The sequence below is a fragment of the Chrysemys picta genome, chromosome 7, assembly GCF_011386835.1.
Source record: "Chrysemys picta bellii isolate R12L10 chromosome 7, ASM1138683v2, whole genome shotgun sequence".
NCBI lineage: Eukaryota > Metazoa > Chordata > Testudines > Emydidae > Chrysemys > Chrysemys picta.
Genome location: NC_088797.1, coordinates 107,158,537 through 107,173,049, shown reverse-complemented (window position 1 = coordinate 107,173,049; position 14,513 = coordinate 107,158,537). Strand labels below are relative to the sequence as shown.

The following is a 14,513-nucleotide window of genomic DNA, read 5'->3' as shown; positions in this document are numbered from 1 at the left end:
CCCAGTCTGTCCCCCCCCCCAACCGAGCGGCTCCCTCTGGCCCCCGGCCCAGCACTCCCGGCCCCGCACCCCGGGCCAGCCCCCGGCCCAGCACCCCTGGCCCTGCACCGCCGGGCCCGGCCCGGCCCCGCACCCCGGGCCAGCCCCCGGCCGAGCACCCCCAGCCCATCACCCCCGGCCCAGCACCGCCGGCCCGGCCCCCGGCCCAGCACCTCCCTATTTTCCCGGACATGTTCGGCTTTTTGGGATTTTCCCCTGGACGGGGATTTGAGTCCCAAAAAGCCAGATATGTCCAGGAAAATCAGGACATATGGTAACCCTACCCTATACTATACAGATTTCACAGGGAGACCAGCATTTCTCAAATTGGGTTTCCTGATCCAAAAGGGAGTTGTGCGGGGGTGGGTCACAAGATTATTTTAGGGGCATTGCGGTATTGCCACCCTTACTTCTGCACTGCCTTCAGAGCTGAGCAGCCGGAGAGCAGCGGCTGCTGACTGAGAGCCCAGCTCTGCATACAGCAGGGCAGAAATAAGGGTTGTAATACCATACTGTGCCATCCTTACTTCTGCACTACTACTGGCAGGGCTCCTGCCTTCAGAGCTGCTCTCCAGCTGCCCAGCTCTGAAGGTAACGCTGCTGTCAGTGTTATACCAATAAAAACTAGCAGGATCTTATTAAAGGGGACAAGATAAAGATGCCACATTTATTATAAATATACTGATAAAGCAAAAGATAAAAGTAAACAACGTTGTTTGACTACTTATTTCTAATACACACACACACACACACATATATATATATATAGAGAGAGAGAGAGAGAGAGAGATTCATTCACACAATCATTCATTCAAGTTCTGTATAGGTGTTATAGTTACCAGCCTAGAAGTTGCTCATGCCAAGTTACTGGCCAGGTATCTTGGTCATGAGGATGGAGCCGAGTCTGTGTCAGGTGCACCTGATGCTCCTGGAGGCTGGCAGCAGAATCAGAGACTCAAAGTCATCAGTCTTTAGAGTCCATTCTTATAGGAATTAATTCCTATGTTAGTCTATGGGAGCTGTTTCATCCTGCTGTTGCTGACTCAATCAGCAGATGGCACATTCCTGTCCAAAGTGGCACATTCCTGGTGGCTCCACACTGTCCAAAGTTTGTGTTTCTCATCCTTCCAGGTGATGGGGTGGATCCCAGTTTACCCTCCGGGGGTTTTCTGGTCATCCACTTGACACATTCTTTGGCCGATGGATACTCCCTTTCTAGGCTGGCACCTCCCTAACCATCCATGTATATCAAGCATTCATCAGCATACATTCCATACCTTAACCATATTTTAATTTACTGTCTCCACCACTTTCAGGGTGTGTGCTAATTCATTTGAGACTCCCAGCCCTTTAATCACAGAGGGTGGGGGTCTGTCCTAGGAGCCGTTGAATGAAGTGAAAGTCCCTTAATGGCTTATAGTGTTTGTTTACCTTGTATCAATTACTTCAAGAACAAAGTCAGTTAACTTGTTTGTAAATTTTACATAGTAGTAAAGTATCTTTCACAGGATAGATATAATCAATGGTTTCTATAGACAGTAGCTTAAAAGTTTTAACAGAAGACCCAAGAGATTTTTGTACTTGGTGAAACTGTTGGATTTTAAAGTGTGGGGGACAAATTATGAGGGGGTCACTGTCACTTGGGGGAATCACTGTTAGTACCTTCTTTTATATCCCTACATCAGCAGCAGAGCAGAAGTAAGGACAGCAGTACCTTCTTCCTACAATAACCTTGTGACTGCTCCCACAACTCTTTTTTGGGTCAGGACCCCTACAATTACAACACTGTGAAATTTCAGATTTAAATAGTTGAAATCATGAAATTTACAATATTTGACTGACATGGACCGTGAATTTGGTAGGGCTCCAGATATAAGCCACTCACCATCTTGTCTTTTCTATAGCTAAACTGAGAATGATTCCTCCTAGTTTACATTAGGAGGAATGTAAATCTAAAAATGTTCAAAAACTGCTGCTTTTGTGTTGTCTTTCTGTTGTAAATTTGGTTGGAATTAAGAATATTCTTTGGGTAATTTCATGCAGACAACCCCAAAGAGAAAACAACCCTGTAACAAGAGGTGCTGAAGGGTAAAGTGTTTCTGGAACCTACCCCACCTCTCAGCCTCTAACATGGATGTATGGACAGTGGTTCCCTTTCCTAGTGAGCCATCAGGCTGTGGCAGATAAATACCAGACGAGAAGGCTAGAGTATGTGGAGTATTGGTCACATCTTCTCAGGAATTAATGGCTTACAAATGTTTCCAGTACACTGGGTAGAAGAATTTTAAAAATACACTAATTAATGACCGCTTTGAAACAAAAGAGAACTTGGCTGATACTATAAGAGAAATTTGTTGGATAAATCATAAGTACTTGAATAAATGGAATGAAAGTGTACCAGTAATCCTTTGCAGGAATCAAGGGAATACCATTATCTAGCTTAATTTCAAGTTCTTTAATAGCAATTGGTTTAACTTAAATACTGTGCTGTCTTCTATTCATATCTATAGAATTATACTAAACCCTATTTTTTCCTTACTTGTATGAAGTAACCAGATAAGAGAAGTTTCTTTATGCTTAGCGTATTTTCTTTTGATTCAAAGTCAGGTTCTGAAATGGGAAGTTCAATACATTTCACAATCTCTGCCAGTTCAGCTCTGATAACTTCTGCCCTGCTCAGTGCAGAACAGCTTAGGAAATAATCATGACACCATTTCTCAACATCGTAGTCTGAGGAAGAAGTGACAGCATGTTGCAGGGGTGGCCAAACTGTAGATCATGAGCCACATGCAGCTCTTTTACCATTAAAGTCTTGGGGCTTCAGCCCTGCAGGGTGCACCTGCCAGCACTCAGGGCTTCAGCAGGAGCGGGGTTGAAGTCCCTAGCCCTGTCAGATGCCTCTCGCGGGGCTGAAGCCCCAACCCACAGCTCCCAGCAGGTGTGCCCCAGCTCTTGAACTTCTGAAGATTGTCGTATGTGGCTCGGAGGGCCAGTAGGTTTGGCCATCCCTGGCATGTTGCTTTGCCATGAAGTACAATTCAGATTGGGAGTAGGAAGTATATTAATGTGATGTGGCAGAATAAGTAGATGACCCCTTTGGCACTTGCTCCCATCCACAGAGACATGGCTCCTGGATAAAATGCTGTTCTATCTGTGCAAGAGCTTAAAAGGAGAGTGGGAATGAGCAGTAGTCTCTGACAGAGCAGCCCAAATTTTGAGGCCAAGAGCCACATGGAAAACTTAGCCTCATTTAGCTTGCATCTAACGTACATAGTGGGCCAATCCTGAGTCCTCACTTCATGTTTTATATATTTTTTTATTTTATAGAATTTTTCAGTTACATCTTCCAAAATGAAAGTTACTCAGAACAGAAAATCCAAATAGCCAGATTTATTGTTCAAAAGATATCTATAAAGTTATCCTGAATTTAGCCTCCTGAGGCTGCCTAACCATTTCAGGTTTGTGTCTCTTTACAATTAGAGGGCACAAACTTACATAAACTAAATACTGGAGCCTTGAGTAAAACAGAGACCACAAAAAATAATAAAGGGGGGGGGGAAATTGATAAGTACCCATTAAATCCCTCTCCCAAATTCAGTGACCAGATCATCCCTTTAGTCCTTACTTATAACACAATAAACCCCAGCATAAAATATGCATCAAATTTTTGAAAATCTAACTGCCACCTAGACTGGGCTGTGTGTGTTTGTGAGGGAGGCACGCCTCTCTTTTCATCCCTCCACGGTTCCCTTTTCTCTATCACATTAAACATTAACTGCTGGGTTTCACTTTCCAGGCCCTTCACAGTCTATCCCTGCCCTACCTATCATCTCACATTCACTATTGAAATGTCAACTCCAGTTTCCAATTGGCCAATGATTACTGATTTGTTAAATTTTCAAACAAGCACTTTCATACTTTCTCCCATGCTGTCCCTCATGCTTGGAAGGAGCTCCTCATAAACGTCCACAAAACTAACTCATCATCTTCTCAACTCAAATTCTAGAGTTAGCAGCCCTCAAATGCAAATGCTCTGTTTCCAGATCTTAGGTGTTCAAAAGTAGGGCCCACTGTTGATCCATTAGAATGGCATGGAATGAACACCAGCCTAATTGTTCTATAAAGTGATGTGATGGAATTTATAAATTAAAGTATTTTGTCCTCCAAGGGGTGAAATATGTTGACAAAAGAATTTCTAGTCGGTCAATAGTCCAATAATATTTTTCACAAGAACTTCTCCCTAATATGGTCTCTGCTAAATACAGGTGAATATAATGAGATCACAAAATCTCTCTCCTCAAAATGAACTTTTTCTCTTTCTGATAAAAAGTTGGAAATCAATGCTGTGTTTGGAGCATAGAATTCAGTGATTCTCATTACTTCACTGAAATTCATGCAAAACTTGAGTTTCACTGCATACTCAGAATAAAAACAGACACGGCTGTAGAGATCTTCACTTTGAGTAGACAAGAATTTGAAGAGCCTCTCGAGAGCTAAATAGTGGATTCTGGGGCCTGTGTGACAAAGCTAGACTTTAAAATGAGCCTGTATAGGCTTGGGTGGGGGCTCAAGTGCCATGCACTACAACATTCTTTAGGAATTCCTGTTACCGTGGCAGCAATGGTGAGCATTACTGTCAAATTCACATGAAGCTAAAATGGACTTGGACAGCTGTGGATCCTGAGGAAACTCTGACCTACTGTAATTATTCCAAATTCAAAAAAGTTTCCATCATTCTCCTTGGTGCTAGATAACCAAGATCTTCTAAAGCCTGCATCAGATTTTCAGGAGCTAGAAAAGGGGGAACAAATAATGTTAAATGTGTTAAACATACATGGATACGTATAAATGAACGTAGAACGTTCACATCCCATCACAATAGTTCAGTTATATACTCCCTTATGTAAAAGTGACTGGAGTCAGCGATCTGAAAGTGCGGAAAGGAAGCTATCACAAGAGGGATGAATGGAAGGGCACCAGATCCTTTGCCGCTAAATACACAAATTAAATTTATATTGCAAATATTTCCCCTTTTCTTCTTAGGCCGAAGGTTCCAAAGCCGTTCAACAGAAATTTTCTGCACAGCAGCAACCAGTTTAGGTATTGCTGATGCTTTTTAGACCTGAGGAGTTTGTGGCTTTTAGCAAAGAGAAAGAAAGAAGGTATGTTGGGGAGCCCTGAATTATTTTTGAAACTGACCTACCCAAGCAAATGAATGGTAGAATTTACAGCAGGTTATTCTGCATAGATCTTGGCTGCAAAACATGCTTAAGTTCTCCAGGGGCAGGAAACTGGAGCAGCTTTATACACAAAATAAGGGGTTAAAAATAGTTTGTACCTATAGATAGTGCAAACACTGACTGTGCTGATGGCCTTCCATTTTCCCCATCTTGCTGAAAGTATCAGAGCAGCTTCCAGAAGACAAGAATTCGTGAATGCCACAGGATTATAATATAGGTTGACTCCAGTCAGAATTCTTTGCCTCCTCTCCTGGAAGCATGGAGCATAGCTCTCCGCCTTCTGACTCCAACTGTTTCTTTTTGCTTGCTTCCTTTTCAGTGGAAGTGGACAAAAGATACTGGGATGATTCCAAGAAGAGGATTGAATACAGGGAGAAGCCAACAAAGAGGAAAGCCAAGGGCAAGCTCTTACAGAGCTGCCAACTTTCCCAGGATTTTTTGTGAACCCTGTGATTGTATTTGTTTTTTTTAATAACTGCTCAAGTGTCAGAAGAAAGATGAGGATGATCTCCTTGTGCTCACCAAAAATGGCTGCCCTTCCCTATTGTTTCCACAGAACTGAAGGCACAGGCTGCTCTCGCCACAGACAGCTGCCATCTCCCTATAGCCTTTGCAGGTGGGAGTGAGGCTGTTTCTAGTAAAGATAGTCACTGACTCCCATTGTTTTCAAGATAGCCATCCCCTATTTATTATGTGTGACCTAGGCATGAGACAGTGTGGGAACAGGGGAATGTGTAGGGACAGGATATGTGTAGGGTAGGGAGAATGACTAGAGGGACAGAGGAATGTAGGATACAGAAAACTGAGGGGGGAAAAGGAGGGAGAATATGGCAGGAGACTGTGGGTAGCAGGGAGTGACATGGGCTGGGATAGGAACTGAGTGAGAAGAAAGGGAGAGGGGAGTGGAGGAGACTGAGGCGAAGGGCCGGTTGGATAAGTAGAGAGTCAGAACAATGGTAGACAAGGGGGATGGAGACTAGAATGGCAGTTTCCTCACCCCAGGGATTAGAAGAGTAAGTGGAGTTCCTGCCATGAGCAGTCATTTGGGAGATCTATGTTTGTGTGTGCATTTAACATTGGATTTTAAGGCTGAAATGATCACATGCATTTTCACTTAAATACTTACACAGTCTGAAGGAAGAATTGCCAGGGTGTATGGTCTCCATTAGTGGCTCACTAAAAACCTTTCATAACATGATTTATTGACACTGCCAGCAAAAGCATACTCAGCAAGATGCCTTTCTATTTCAAGGATCAAGATAGCTGAGACTATCACCCTCAAGATCGTCAGAGACGCAAATTGGCCTCCCCTCATTCATTAAACCTTCATTAAATACTTCTGAGTAGACTTCAAATCTAGAGCCAGATTTTGAACCCTTCAAATCCAGAGCCAGATTTTAGGCATAAGGTACTCCAATCTATCGCTCAAGTCAGATCACCTTCTGACTTAGGATATTATTTGCATTAGCTGTTCTGATAATTCTACCTGGAGGGGAGTAGATGATGATCATTTCACTGGTAAAGAAGTTTGTCAGAGACCTTTCTCTTTTCCCATCATGTATCCCTCTCATAGTTTCATAGATTTTAAGATGAAAAGGGAACCATTATGATCATCTAGTCTGACCTCCTGAATGGCACAGACCATTGAACCTCACACAGTGACTCCTGCATCAAGCCCATGACTGCTGTTTGAGCTATAGTGTATCTCTTTGAAACACATCCAGTCTAGATGTAAAGAGTTCAAGTGATCCTCTTCTCCTTAACTTTGTCCTCATGGGTTTCTGCTTCCAAACTACCTAACTGGGTGGGAAGTGGAGTCAGTCTATATGTATATGCTAGGCCTTTCACCAATATTGTGTTTTTTGCTTCCAGTAGATGATGCTATAATAACTAGCTATTCTGATAACTGCAACAAGACTGGAGAACAGGAATTACTCTGTCAACAAATGGAGGCACTGGTGAGTATGTTTCCCTTCCATCTATAAGAAGGCTTTTCAACCACAATTTTTCTCAGTGAAAAATCGAATCGTAACTCAGACTTTTATCACATTAGATGGCGGTTCCATCCTCCCTTCCAGTGACATGCTCAGTAAACATGACTTAAAGACGACAGGTAAGAACTTAAATTCAATAAACGAAAATGAAAAGCTGGGAATCTCCCTAGTAAGGGTGAAGTTCAATACCCTTGAGCAAAGCATGAGTAAATATGCTTTGGATGTACTTCATCTGCAACCGTCTTCCCTGAATGCAATGGAATTGCCACGATTCCACTGCTCCAGATACCTTCCACTGCCTCTTTTCTGCTGGGTGAACTCATTTTATTTCTCGTTTGTTGTTAGAGGTGTTGCTAGAACAAAGTTCTTTCTATGCACCTCAGACCATATGGGGAATCTGTCTATGAACAACTTAAGAATTGATTGATTTTTATGAACTCTATAACTCTAACCCTCAATGTGTATTAAATTAGCAATTTGCTGACAGAGACTATATCACACATCACAAACCCTATTTGGAAGCAGCTGTAGGACAATCAAATAATTTGTTAACTTGGAATGACTTTGCCTTGACTACAAGGGACATGCAAAAGAGACTGGCCAAGCAGCAGGAAACTGGGTGTTCTCTCGAGAGTGTTTTCAGATTGTAAACATAGTACCTATCTTTAAAAAGGAGAGCAAAGAGGATCCGGAGAATTATAGACCAGTCAGCCTAACTTCAATACCAGGAAAGATACTGGAACGAATTATTAAATAATCAAATTATAAGCACCCAGAGGATAATAGGATAATAAGTAATAGCCAACATGGATTTGTCAAGAACAAACCTATCTAATTTCTTCTTTGACAAGGTTACTGGCCTAGTGGATGGGGGCAAGCTGTAGACTTGCTGTATCAGAGGGGAGGGATAGCTCAGTGGTTTGAGCATTGGCCTACTAAACCCGGGGTTGTGAGTTTAATCCCCTTGAGGGGGCCACTTAGGGATCTGGGACAAAATCAGTACTGTCCTGCTAGTGAAGGCAGGGGGCTGGACTCAATGACCTTTCAGGGTCCTTTCTAGCTCTATGAGATAGGTATATCTCCATATATTTAATTTAATTTTAATAAGGCCTTTGACACAGTCCTACATGACATTCTCGTAAACAAACTAGGGAAATGTGGTCTAGATGAAATTATTATAAGGTGGGTGCATCACTGGTTGAAAGACCATGTGCAAAGAATAGTTATCAATGGTTCACTGTCAGATTGGAAACATATATCTAGTGGGGTGCTGCAGTGGGCTGTCCTGGATCCAGTGCTATTGAGTATTTTCTTTAATGATTTGGATAATGAAGTGGAGACTATGCTTATAAAATTTGCAAATAACACCAAACTGGAAAGGGTCAGAATTATTGTGTAGGGCAGGATTAGAGTACGAAATTACCTTGGCAAATTGGACAATTGGTCAGAAATCAACAAGATGAAATTCAATAGCAGCAGGTGCGAAGTACTACACTTAGGAAGGAAAAAATCAAATGCCCTAATATAAAATGGGGAATAACTGACTAGGCAGCAGCACTGCAGAAAATGCACTTGGGTTATAGTGGATAACAAATTAAATATGAGATAACAATGTAATGCAGTTGCAAAGAAGCTTCATATTCTGGGGTGTTTTTTAACAGGCGTTTCATATGTAAAACATGGGAGGTAACTGCCCCACTCTTCTCAGCACTGGTGAGACATCAGCTAGAGTCCTGGGTGCCACACTTTAAGAAAGAATTGGAGAGAATTCAGTGGACAGCAACAAAAAAGATTTAGAAAACCTGACCTATGAGGAAAGATTAAGAAAACCGAGTCTGTTTAGTCCTCAGAAAAGAAGACTGGGGGGGGGGGGGGGGGATTTTAGATCTAGACTGCACCAATATGTCTTTCTGACTTCCAGCTCATTCAAATTCACAATTGTTCCATTATCATCACAACAGCATCCTCATCTTTCAAACCTGAGAGCCTTTGATTCTCCTCTTTGTGTCCTTTGGGTACCGGACTAAATCTTGGTCCCACTGAAGTCAATGGCAAATCCCACTGAATTCAACAGGATCAGGATTTGGTCCTCTTTCCTCATTGTGGAAACTACGAGACACCAGTGACTGTACTGACAACTTTCCAGGTGTCCAAGGGCTGCTCTCAATTTGCATACAAATTTCCATGAATCGCTTAATGAGAAATAAATGCACACATACATAATGTGTATCTGTACTTACATCTTCACTGATAGAGGACTAGAAATCACTTGCAGCACTGCTTCTGATCCAACTATTGAACCAGAAGGAGGAAACTGAAAAGTTTTATTTTTTTACATTGATGGTTCATATAGTGCATCCATGCTAACAGTGGACTCTGCACTGAGAGGAGCTGACTGCAATGAGTTAAGGAAAATCGGTTAGTAAAATAGAAAACAAGTAAAAAAAAGGTCTATTTTTAAGTCTTCTTTGATTATTAATTCCCCTTACTTTTCCTTTTACAAGGCTCACTCTGAAATAATGTGATGCATAACTTCGCCATAGCGTTGTGCCCATAGTTAAATTAAAAACATGAACAGCATTTTCTTGCAAATGAACCACTTTATTCCACTCAGATGCTATGTGTTTATGTAGAGATCAGTATTTTGAATCTGTTTTGTATTTAATATTAGAATTCACGTCCCCATCTATACAATATTCAGGATTTATAGTAACTGGGAGCATTTATTAGTGGGCATACAAGTTTTAACATGATAATAGATGAGACCTTGAGAAAGTCAAAGCATCTGAGAAGAAAATAGGTTGGATATATAATAAGGAAAAAAAGTTTGAGTTTTACCACTGAGCCATGAAATGAAAAGTAATAGCTGATGAACAGGGAAGAGAACAAGAGTCAGTGACAGAAAATACTGACACGCGATTAAAAAGATCGAGCAGGGGAATAGCTATTCAGACTTAAAGTAATTACCAGGGAATCATGGAAAACTAATTTCTATAAATCAAAAAAGCAGTTTGCATTATAAGATACAAAATATATGGCTGTCATCCTTATAAGCATCTGGGTTGTCAGCCAATTTCAGTCCCTGGATAGTCTTAAGTGCTTTGCATTTTTATGCCGCAGAGTTAGTTGCCATGAAGTTTAGAAGCAGGAATGGCTTTATGATTTTGCAAGCAGTGTTACAGAAACAAAAACAGAAAAAAATATTATATTAGAAATGGCAAGTTAATAAATGCAGATTAGACAGGTGAAGGAACAGTAATACAATAAAAAATGGAAGGGATTTTCAGATATTAGTTTGCATTTTCAGGCACAAATGCAGCCAATAAAAAAGCCATTGTAAAAATGGCAAATGTTCATTTGAGAATTCTTTATGGTACGTTCCTATTAAATAAAACCCATCATAAATAAGGCAAACAAGAGCAGCATAAATGCTTATATTTGTAAGGCTTTCTTTAAAAGAATAGGGATCAGCATTGTTTTATAAAAAAGGTTTTTAACAATAAGAAAAATGTCATTATCAGGACTGCCTGCCAAAGCTGGTTCTATTGCTATCCTAAAGGCAAACTTGCAAGGCTTTGTGACTCAACTGCTACGTCTACAAAAACAAATTTAAAAGGAAAATGGAGAATTCGGCAATTGTTTACATATTTTTCCTTGTTGTTACATCTCTGTAACTTTGAAAATGCAAAGTATTTCCTTATCAGATATTTTTCTTCCATTGCCTGTGCATATTGGCTACTTCATATTGAATTGGTCATAGATCATTTTTAAAGGAAAAACACCAGGAAGCAGTTGTTTTGGAAAATAAGTGTATAAGTAAGTAGGTCATCTAAGTGGAACAGAATGAACGGGTGTAGGATATCTTTGAAGATATCATTCATGAAATATTGGAATGTGGCCAGGGCACTGGTGAGATCGAAGGGCATAACCAGGTACAATAGTAGCTATCTCTGGTGTGGACAGCTCTCTTCTACTCGTCACCCTCCAGGATATGGACCAAGTTGTAAGCACCGTGCAGATTGAGTTTAGTGAAGACTGTTGCTGCAGCAACCCATTCTAGAAGCTCATTGATCAGAGGGAGAAGGCATTTGTTCTTGATGGTAATACTACTTAAGGCCTGATAGTCACCACAGAAACGCAATGTTCCATCCTTCTTTTTAACTTTCAGGATAGACTCTATCTGATAGAGAGTCCAGCAGGGGATTTGGAGGGCCAAAGTTTTTAGTCAGATTCTCATCCAGGTATTCTCGTAGAGTCTTGAGCTTAGTTCTGATAAAGAGTAAATATGCCCAAAAAGGATCTTTTCCCCTGTCTGAGGGTCTATAGGGCAGTTGTAGAGTCAATGCGGGGGTAAGACATCAGCATTCTTTTTATCGAACATGTCTGCAAGATTTCCATTCGTGGCTGGAATTAAGGAACCAATATCTCATGATGCTGATGTAGAACCAAGCAGAAGGATGCTTTCCCAGGGACCAGTTCTGTGTTCCCCAGGCTGGATCTCCCTAGGCACCCGAGCTGGCAAAACCCAGAGTCAAACCATACCCCCTGCACTCCCCAGGAAGTGCTCAGGTTGTGGAGGGAGAGCTAGGAGAGTCGCAATATGACATGAAAGTACGGCAAAAGGTTCAAGTCAACCTGCATAATCTTATGGTAGTCCCAGATGTCAATTTGGAGAGGTGTGGTCTTGTAGGAAACAAGCCCGGAGCTCAGCATACTGCTGTCAGTAGTCTCCACCTGCTCTGGGTCAAACTTCCTCCAGATGGGCAAGTGATTTGCTCGGGCAAAGCCCTGGCAAAGCCTGTATTTGCTGTTGTACCTTTACATTAGCGCTGCTTCAGCTATCCAAATGCAAAATATTTCTACTAGAGGTTCATCAAGGAATTCTCCCAAGTAGTGCCCAAATTACCCAACTCCTCTGAAAGAATTCTGCCTTTATCTGATTGTTGGAAGCCCAACAAGCTTTCAAGCAAATAAATAAAGCTTTCACTTCTGCACCTATATTGAAGCATCTGGACCCATCCATGCCCTTTATTGTCAAGGAAGATGCTTCCTATTATGTCATCAGAGCAGTACTGTCACAACCATAGGGGTCACCGAGCATTCTCCACCCAGGCACATTCTAGTCCAGAAAGCTCTCCTGCAAGGGGAGTACCTTGATGGCAAGGAAGGATCATCAGAACCCATCACCCTGGCCCAGACTGCATGCCTCCATGAGGTCATACATCAACTCATGTGGCAATACAAAGGTCTCCCACACTAAGGCCCTGGGTGCCTTGGTCCCCATACCTACCCCTTCCAGACCCTGGGATTCCATATCAGTGGATTTTATTGTGGAACTCCCTAATTGCCAGAACCACAGCACCATATTCAGAGTTGTAGATCTCCCATTCAAGATGTCCTATTTTGTGCCCTGCTGCAAGATCCCCAGCACAGAATTGTCAGCCTATCTCTTCTTCAACCATGTTTTCAAGCTTCATGGGTTACCCTCCAACATCATGTCAGAGTATGGACTACAGTTCATTTTCCACTTCTAGCCTGAGCTCTCTACTCTCGTAGACATTGACGTATGCCTCTCCACAGCCTATCATCCCCAGACAGGTGGACAGTCAGAGTGGCTGAATGAAGGTTTACAGCAATACCTGCAGTGTTTTATTAATTTCCATCAGGATGACTGGGTCTAACTCCTGCCCTTCGTGGAGTTTGCCTATAACAATTCTGAGCAAAAGTCCATCGACCAAAGCCCCTTTTTCTCCAACTATGGTTCCCACACCCAGTTCCGCCCACCCCTATCCTCAGTGTTCCACATCCCTGCCACCTCTGACCTGACTGAACACCTCCATCATATCCAGGAGGAGCTAAGATCCCAAATGGACGCCACTAAGGCAGACTATATAAGTGGTTCACTGATTGTCACAGCGAGGCTAATGCTCCCATCACCATCAGGGACGAGGTATGGCTCTTCATGCAACACATGGACACCCCCCATCCCTCCCGCAAACTCAACTACCAGTATCTCAGCTTCTTCCTTGTCACCCACCAAATTAATCCAGTCACTTTCTGCCTCCAGCTACCCCCCATGATGTGAGTACACCCCATGTTCCTTGTCTCCCTGCCTAAAAATAACACTCCCTATTCCTGCTGAGATAATGTAGGCTTCTTCTCCTCTGGTCATAGTGCATGGTCAGGGAGAATACCTTGTGAGTCAAACCCTAGATTCCAGCATCCTCTGAGGTAAGCTCCTAGACCTGACGGACTGGGAAGTTTATGGGCTGGAGGAGCACTCACAGGAGCCGATGAACAACATCCATGCCCTCAACCTGCTCCATGAGTTCACAGTCCCGTACCGACAAACCTGGCCCAGAGAAGCCTGTGAGGCCCCATGAGGGGAGTGGGGGATAATGTGAGGTAGATCCACAACAGGACCAAGGCTGCTCACTCAGCTACAATGACTTACCCCTCAAGCAGAGCCTGCTGTGTCTCATCTGGTAGGCATGCTGCAGCAGTTTATCCCTGGGCAGGCCCAGGTCAGATGACCCCCAGGGACAGGTATTTCACCTTCACCACCAGATAGTCTTTGCAGCATCACCACTTGGCTAGGAACGCTTCTGCTATCTCACAGTGTTACATCCAGTCTGCCCTGGAGCCTCTCCTTTTTCTTGCCCCAGCCTTGCCTGAGTCATGTTCCAGCCTGCTACAGCCTTGTCCATGACATATTCTGCTCTTGCTCCAGGCCTGTTCCTGATCTGCTGTACCCCTTCACCCACCTCCTAAACCCCCCAGACATTGGGACTGACTCCAATCTGCCTTTGACCTTCAGTCTGCTTCCAGACTCTGACTATGATCCTGATTTGGCTTATCCTCAAACTCTGACCCGGGTTCTGACACACAGCCGGACCTCAGTTTCAGTGCTGCCCTCAGCCCGGTCCCAACTCTACGTCTGGCTTCAGCCCTTGATATCCGTTCTGAACCACTGCTCCAACCACCAGTCTGACTGTCTCGAACCCAGAGCCTGACTCATTCTTCCTTCCCTCCTGTTCTTTTTGTTTCTCTTCCAATTCTCCCCATCATGTGCTTCTCTGCTGTCTGGTTTCCTTCTCCTCTGTATGCTTCCCGGCTGCCTGGTCCATCTCTCGCCCTGCACATGTTTGCTTATGGCCTGTGTCTTAGCTCTTCCAATTCTTTGCATATGTTTCCCTTTCCCATTTTCCTTCTCCCTACTACAATATCCAATATATAATCT

General features: G+C 42.9%; 1 protein-coding gene across 1 annotated transcript in view; it reads right to left on the bottom strand.

Moving 5' to 3' along the window:
* The window catches only part of DHX32 (DEAH-box helicase 32 (putative)), a 50,556-nt gene that overhangs the window by 3,145 nt on the left and 32,898 nt on the right, over positions 1-14,513 (bottom strand). The window contains 6 exon segments of the mRNA XM_065553626.1: positions 1,471-1,538; positions 2,579-2,808; positions 4,625-4,671; positions 4,673-4,740; positions 4,743-4,780; positions 4,783-4,830. Of these exon segments, the coding sequence (XP_065409698.1) occupies positions 1,471-1,538; positions 2,579-2,808; positions 4,625-4,671; positions 4,673-4,740; positions 4,743-4,780; positions 4,783-4,830 (499 nt within the window).